This window comes from Ochotona princeps, chromosome 11 (assembly GCF_030435755.1).
Source record: "Ochotona princeps isolate mOchPri1 chromosome 11, mOchPri1.hap1, whole genome shotgun sequence".
Classification (NCBI taxonomy): domain Eukaryota; kingdom Metazoa; phylum Chordata; class Mammalia; order Lagomorpha; family Ochotonidae; genus Ochotona; species Ochotona princeps.
In genome coordinates this window covers 5,442,686-5,451,223 of record NC_080842.1, presented here as the reverse complement: position 1 = coordinate 5,451,223, position 8,538 = coordinate 5,442,686, and the positions used below count along the sequence as shown (strand labels likewise).

The following is an 8,538-nucleotide window of genomic DNA, read 5'->3' as shown; positions in this document are numbered from 1 at the left end:
ATGCAAAGGCTGGGATACAGACAGCATATTATGACAGGTTAGGGTCTAGCACTTGCCAACACATGTGTGAGTGGGGTCGGTGGGGAAACTTGGAAAACTCCCCTTGTGGGGCATAGCTCCCACTGGTGATTATGTAATTCAGGCCTGGGTGTTAGGCCAGGAAAGGTAGCTCCACCCATTGGCAAGTATATGGGTTGATTCTGGACAGGGGTGGACAGGGCAGGGCCAGGCCACTGGCATGTTCAGCAACCAGGCTGGAGTGCAGGTCATTCAAGGCTAGGCTATCACACCTACCAGTTTTCTGAGTCATGGATAAGAGCAGACAGGACAGTACCATGCTGTAGCACCCACCAATAAGAGTTGGGAATGGGGGCAGGATATGACAGCCCAGGCTGCACTATGGCAAAGGCCAAGACAGATAATGGGTTACGCCACACTGGGTCAGAGCAACAACTGGCATGTGCAAAATCTGTGGCTTGGAACAAACATGGTTGTGGAGCTAAGGGGATGCCACAAGTAGGTGGTGGTTCTCATTGGTGTGCATGACAGTTGGAATTGGGGAGTTGATCTGGGCTGGACATGACTTACGTGTCCCTTGGCATGGGTGTGGACTGGGTCTGGGTTGTGACTTACTGTGACTACATTCCAGCACCTATGGTACAAGTGAGAGCTAAAGTGGGTGTAGGACAGGACAGGCTGGATCTTTGCAACCACTGAGTTGAGCACAAGAACCAAGGCTGACAGCAGACCAGACTGGGCCAGGTTACAGCATGCAGAAACATATATATGGGTCAGGTCTGGGGGCAGGCCAGGCTAAGCCAGTTCACAGCACCCATTGGCAGATCTGAAAACCAGGATAGGGTAGATAGGCCAGGTCGATCCACAACACCAGTCAGTTCACATTAGGGTCAGGACTGGGAGGTGGTTTGGGCTGGGAGAGGCTGCAGCACCCACCAGCATGAGCTGTATCTGGGGGCAGACAAGGCCAGGTAGGCTACAGCACTCACTGGCAAATGCAGAGGTGAGGCAAGCCATGCCAGACGGGGCCCAATCAACTGCACATGTGAGACCCTGGGGAAGGTGAGGAGAAGACAGTAGAGGGGTTGTGTTGGACTGCCCTGCAGGGTCATTGCTTCCACTGGTGTGAGAACTGGAACTGGAGGCAGACCAGGCCAGGCAAGACTACAGTATCTGTTGGCTTGCACGTGAACTGGGTTGGGGGAGAGCCAGGCTGGACTGACAGACTGTCTCCACTGGTGAGTGCATGCATGAGCCAGAGTAAGTACAGGCTGGTTGGGCTTTGTAATACTAGCTGGCAAGTGCTGGACTTAGACTGTCAAGCTAGATTGCAGAACCACCTGGAGAATGCCAACAAGCATTATTGGGAATGGGCACAGTAGGGAAACGGTGGGCACCTCTCTGATTGGCTGCAACTCCCAGTGGTAAGCATGGGAAGCAGGGCTGAAGCAGTCCTGGCTAGACAGTAGCATCTGCCACCATGAGTGTGGGGTCGGTAGTGGGTTGGTTGGGTAGAGCTTGGCTTCAACACTCACTGAGGTACACAAAAGCTGAATGGGATATAGGACAGTCTGGACCACACTTCCACACATACTGGCACACACAGGAACCAGGGCTAGGGGTGAGTTTACTGGGGGGTTAGTAGGGGTTCCCCCCAACTATGCTACAGTTTCTATTGACGTATGTGAGGGCTGAGTATATGGTGGGCAATGTTGGGCTGGGCCACAGCACAGAGTGTTTTACGTGAGATGGGGCTGGAGATAGAACTGACTCTGCAATTGCAACTACCAGTGTGTGTGTGTGTGTGTAGGATCAAACCATGATCAATTCTTTTTAAAAAGATTTATTTATTGTTATCAGAAAGGAGAGAGGAGAGGAGAGACAGAGAAAAAAGATTTTCTATTTGCTGATTCACTCCCCAAGTGGCAGAATGGCCAGGGCTGAGCTGATCTGAAGCCAGGAGCCAGGAGCTTCATCCAGGTTTCCCACATGGGTGCAGAGTCCCAAAGCCCTGGGCCATTCTCAACTGCTCCCCCAGGCCACAAATAGGGAGCTGGATGGAAAGTGGAGCAGCCAGAATTAGAACCGGCACCTGTATGGGATACTGGTAATTGCAAGGTGAGGACTTCAGCCACTAGTCTATTGAACCAGGCCCATCATGCCCAATTTTTGAGAATACCTTCTAGTAAAGTGTCAGATAGGATAACGAGTTCCATCTGGAAGAGAATAAAGCAGAATTGGGTGCAACAAGTCAGGCATTTACCGCTACATTTTAAAGAGGGAGAAAATCTCCCATCTGGAGAAAATCTTGCCAGGCAGATCTCCTGGTCTTTTGGTTTAGGCTGTAGAATCAGATAGTCTTTAATAAATCACCTAGTCTGTCCTTTAAGTCTTCAGAAAACTGTCTCTTCCCTATTTGACAGGATCTTGTAATTTTGTTCCATACCTGACCTAATAATTCATAGTATGGTCCTTGAGAAAGGTTCATCAAAGAAATCCAATATATAATAAATAAATCAAATATAATGATTTATCCAGGGGTATAAGCAGCATTAAAGACAAAAACAAAACAACAGCTGAGAATATGTGACATGCTAAATTATCTCCAGCACTGGCAGCCACATTCTTGAAATCTCCAGGGATCTAACATGAAATTTCACAGTCCAGACTATGTAAAAACAAGTCAAAGCCTAAAATATTTTATCAAAATAACATATTATGGTGGCCGGTGCAGCAGCTCACAAAGTAATCCTTCAACTACAAGTGTTAGCATAGCATCCCATGTGGGCAATGGCTCATGTCCCGGATGCTCCAATTCTATTTAGCTCCCTGTTTATGACCAGGAAAATCAGTAAAGGATGGAACAAATCATTATGAGGCATTAACTAAAGATCTTCTGGCTTTGAATCTGCTCAGCTCTGGCCATTGTGGGGATCTGGGCAGTGATTCAGCAGATGGAAGACCTTTTTCTATTTCCCCCTTCTCTCTGAAACTATGGTTTTCAAATAAAAATAAAATAAATCTTTAAAAACAAACAAACAAAAAAGAAACATTGAGAAAAGAATTACCCATTTAATTAGAGTATTTTATTCAGAACAATGGATCCGATTTTTAATGGATAATGCAACTCTTTAAAATAGATGGATGATGTTAACTCTTAGAATTCAGCTTTCCACAAGCAATCAACTCACTAAAGACAGAAGGGAATACTTGAAACATTGCCAAAGAAAATGATTGTATACTGGATAAGTTACAAAAACTAAGGAAAACTTTATATGAAATAACTAACACATGACATTTCTCCCTTACTTGGGGGAATTTAAACATACTAAGGTCAAGCCAGAGATAGATTAAATGGAAACTGATTATAAGTTGAAGAGATACAATTAAATGCAATGGAAAATAAAAACAGCAATAACAAAACATACATTATGTCTTAGAACCTGGGTTTAAAGAATTTTAAATATTTGGAAACTAAAAAGATCAAAGCATGCTGTAAACTATCAACTAAAACCTAATTGATGTGAATCTAAGCACTGGTTGTAACAGCTGCTTAACAAACTCCCAGGGCCACTACCGGGTCCTGATTCTGCCAGCAAAAATGATCACTTCAGGACTATACTTCCTGAGTGTTTTGACAGTCTTGGGTAATCAGGACAAGGACACGCCCACTGCCCATCTTCTGGAGATAGGAGTACAGGTGCAAGTACATCCCATTACACTTGCCTTTTCAGAAGCAGGAGGTAAGATGCCAAAATGTCCTCAAGTGACTGCATAAAACCAGGGCAAAGATAAAGAATAGGGTTTCCCCTGCTGTGTTGGTATGTATGAGAAAGTGAGAAATTCAGGAATCTATAATCCCCACCAATCTTTGGGGACCCAAAGGCAGGCAACAGTTCATGTACTTTCTGCTATGCTATGCATGGTCCTTGTGCTTACTGCTGGGCAATCAAGTTTTGGAAGCATGAGCCAAAGGTGTGAGCTGACAGGAGTAATGGCCCCTGAATGATTATACTATAGTATCATTCTCTTCCCCTCATCTAGTACAGGTGGTTTCCCTATGATAATTACGAAAGGAGGCAGTTCCAATGGATGCTTCATCTATGCTGATGTGGGTCAGTCAGCTTAGAACTGCTGTAGAAATAATTCAATAAATTAAATTTACAGTTAAATTGAATAAAACATAAATGCCCACAGCAGGTGACAACATGTTATGGTTTCTGTCCAACACATGGACAAATGCTATGGAGTATGGATAAATGGTAAACCAAAAACAGAGAATGGGAGGAGAAATTAGAAGAAATAATAATGTTAGGCCCCTCATGGTAGCCTAGTGGCTAACATCCTCGCCTTTTATGTACCAGATACCATGGGTGCCGGTTCATACCCCAGCTGCTCCACTCCCTTCCAGCTCCCTATTTGTGGCCTGCGCAAGCAGCCAAGTATGGCCCAAACTTAGGATCCTGCACCTGCATGAGAGATCTGGAAGAAGCTCCCGACTCCTGACTTCAGATCGGCTCAGTTCCAGTTGTGTGGCAACTTGGGGAGTGAATCAACAGATGGATGATCCTTGTCTATCCTCTCTGTATATCTGACTTTCCAATAAAAATAAACAGATCTTAAAAAAAAATACAAATGCCTAGGTGTCACAAAAGGATGAATTAAAAAGATTCAATATATGGATAGATTTTTGATTTCTTAATTTTTCAGAATCTTAGTACTATCATGGCATCTGGGGTACCTGTGGCTGGAGTGCACATAATCATTTCTAGAAATATTCATGACATCTGGTTATGATGTAAAAGCTTGAACCAAGCCTGAAGTTATGTTGAGTAGTTCCAGCTGCACAGCCCTGGTTATCCCCTTGAGGCCAAGGATCTAAGCAGTATGCAGCTGCAATTCACATGCTACTGGCAGCCCTCTGTTTGTAGTGCTTACTAGCTACCTGCCTACATCATCTACAAAGAGCTCAATTACTGGTCAGAATCATGCAAAATGCACCCAATCAAATTAGGATTCAACTATAAGCTGAATTAACTCCTACAAAGAAGTGGAAGGAAAACAATCCAAGAGCAAACATGACAGCAAATTTTGGTGAAGCTAGAATTATGGTACAACATGTTAGTTTCCTTACAATGCTAACAACCATAGCATAATACTGACTGGCATTCTGAGTCAACTCCTCGCAAACATACCTGAAAATGATTAAACAATGGCCAAATTGCTTGAATGCTGCCACCTGTGGCAGAGAAGCAGTTGGAATTCACGGATCCTGGCCCAGTCTCATCGGGTGTGGCTGTTTGTAGAATGAAAGGGTGAACAGAACATAACTATTTTTCACTCTAGCACTTTGACTTCCAAAAGGGGGACATACAGATAGAAAGGAAGGAGAGAAAAGGAAAAAGCGTGATCAATTTTCCATGTTGTTTTACCCCCGAAATGGCCACAACGGAGACTGGGCTAGGCCAAGGAACTCTACCTATGTCCCCAAGGTGGGTGCCGAGCCAGTATATAGGCCATCTTCTGATGCTTTCCTGGTGCTTTAGGGTGGTGCTGTTAGAACTGAAGCAGTCATGAACTGGACAGAAGTTATTTAAGATACTAGCATCTCAGGCAGAAGCTTAACCAATTTTGTGACACTGACAGAAAAAAAATCCTTCGACACATTAAGAAAAAAAATCCTTAAACACTTTGTAAAATCAATCCCAGGAATTTTCCTGGACTAAAGTCAACCAAAAGACAGACAAAAGACCTTCTTCAGCCTATCACCATATGGTAATCTGAGCAAAACATTGTAGGGATACTCACACATAAATCAGATATTCTCATAAAAACATCACCAGAGAATCATTCTCCATACTGGAGAAAACACTCGTCATTCAAAGCCATCTGCTTGGCATTACGATTATCAAATTTATTAGTAGACATTCCTGCAGTTGCAATATTAGCTTGTAGTAGAATAATGTGTGGGAAGAATCATGGAAAGTCAGTAAGAGCTAAACAACTTTGCAAAAAATAAGGGGTATTTCAAGTGAGTGTTATAGACTGAATATTTGCTATAAAAATTGAAGTGAAAGCAGAGCTCACTTACATTCTGAACTCACAAAAATGGGGGACAAAGACTGTATATCAGAGATGAAAGTATTTTGTGAGCACAGCCTAATCCTGATAAGCAGTGTTATGAGAATTCCTTACTACTTGCTAAGATCAACAAGATTATTCCACATCCTTTACACTTTTGCAGTGTTTCATATGTATAAACTTCATAATGCTTGTTTTTTTCCTCCATGTATATTCTCTGATAAAACTAGCTTATATTAGCTAACGTTCATATTTACTGGATTTTGTACTTCCGAGTTCTTTCAACTGTGCTAAAGACTGATTTCGGGAAAAGGATTTTTCAAAATCAATGCATGCAGTTTTTTTTTCTTTTTGTGAATTCTTTGCAGTTCAATTGTTTCTCTGAAGGAGTCTCTTCCATATCTGGCATTCAAAATGCCTCTATGTGTAAATTTTTTTCATATTTATTAAAACTTGTATTCCACAAAAATGTGTTTCCATGTTCATTATATTCATAAGTTGTTTCTCCCGTGTGAATTCTCTCATGTGTAATGAGAGCTGACTTCAGGGAAAAGACTTTTTCACACTCCTTATATTCACAAAATTTCTCCCCTGTATGAATCTTCTGATGTATAATGAGAGCTGACTTCTGGCAAAAATCTTTTCTACATTCTTTACATACATAAGGCTTCCTTCCAGTGTGAATTCTCTGATGTCTAGTGAGACTTGACTTCCAGTAAAAGGCTTTTGCACACTCTTTACACTCGTAAGATTTCACCCCTGTGTGAATCCTCTGATGTCTAATGAGTGCTGACCTCTGGCAAAATGCTTTTCTGCACTGACTACACGCATGAGGTTTCTCCCCCATGTGAATGCTCTGATGTGTAATGAGAGCAGATCTCTGGCAAAAAGCTTTTGCACACTCATTACATTCATAAGGTTTCTCCCCTGTGTGAAGTCTCTGATGCTTAGTGAGGTCTGATTTCTGTGAGAAGGCTTTCCTGCACTCACTGCATGCATACGGTTTCTCCCCAGTGTGAGTTTTCTGGTGTGTAATGACAGCTGATCTCCTAGAAAACGCTTTTCCACACTCACTACATTCAAATGGCTTCTCCCCTGTGTGGACTCTTTGATGTGTAACAAGGTCTGATTTCTGGAAAAAGGCTTTTCCACACTCTTTACATACGTACGGTTTCTCCCCTTTGTGAATTCTCTGATGTGTGATGAGAGCTGACCTGCGACAAAAGGCTTTGCTGCACTCAGGACATTCATAAGGTTTCTCCCCTGTGTGAACTCTCTGGTGCTTTATGAGGTCTGATTTTTGGAAAAACGCTTTTCCACACTCCTGACATTCGTAAAGTCTCTCCCCTATGTGAACTCTCTGATGTCTGATGAGAGCTGACCTCCAGCAAAAGGCTTTTGCACACTCTTGACACTCATAATGTTTCTCCCCTGTGTGAATTCTCTGATGTCGAATGAGAGCTGACCTCCAGCAAAACGCTTTTCCACATACACTACATTCATAAGGTTTCTCCCCTGTGTGAATTCTCTGGTGTGTAATGAGAGCTGACCTCTGGCAAAAGGCTTTTCCACACTCACCACATTCATAAGGTTTCTCCCCTGTGTGAACCCTCTGATGTGTAACAAGGTCTGATTTCTGGAAAAAAGCTTTTCCACACTCTTTACATTCATAACGTTTCTCCCCTGTACGAATTCTCTGATGTCTAATGAGAGCTGATCTCTGGCCAAAGACTTTTCCACACCCTCCACATTCATAAGGTTTTGTCCCGTTATGAGTTCTCTGATACGTATTGAGGATTGATTTGTTACACAGGGATTTTCCGTGCTCATTGCATTCATATGGTTTCCTTCCAGTGTGATTTTTCTGATGTCTAGTCAAGTCTGGCTTCTGGTAAACGGTTTTTCTACATTCATTGCACACAAAGAGCTTTTCCCCTATGTCAGTTCTGTGCTGGATGGTGAGGCAAGATTTACGACTGAACGATTTTCCACAGTGTCCACATGTATAGTGACTTTTTGCTGTGCACATTACCTTACTTCTTTTAAGATCTGATTTGTAAATGAGAGATTTCTCACACCTGAAATGTTCATGAAGTTTCTCTCCGGAGTGTGTTTGTTGACACTCGCTGAAGTAGGGATTTTTCTGGAAAGCTTCCTTTTTAACATGAATTGTTTTCCCAATATCAATTGATTTCTTATAGGTATCTCTGATATAAAAGTCTTCACGTGCAAAAAATATCCTTTTGCTGCTGAAGGTTTTCTCTTCCACACTGTGCTCAGCAGGCTGCAGCACAGCGTGAATCTTGTCATGCTGACTGGCATCTTCCCTGCATTGCAGTATGTTCCCCGGTATAGGAAGATCATCATGGTCCTCTGTAAGTGACATCCCATCAGACTTCCTAGGGAAAAGCACATTCTGAAGTAAATTATATTCCCCAG

General features: G+C 42.8%; 1 protein-coding gene across 1 annotated transcript in view; it reads right to left on the bottom strand.

Annotated features, from left to right (window-relative positions):
- Window positions 1–6,348: 6,348 nt before the first annotated feature.
- Window positions 6,349–8,538, bottom strand: part of LOC101521447 (zinc finger protein 420-like) — a 50,651-nt gene continuing 48,461 nt past the window's right edge. The window contains exon 8 of the mRNA XM_058670470.1: window positions 6,349–8,494. Within this exon, the coding sequence (XP_058526453.1) occupies window positions 6,509–8,494 (1,986 nt within the window). The 3' untranslated portion in view covers window positions 6,349–6,508. The remainder of the gene's footprint in view (window positions 8,495–8,538) is intronic.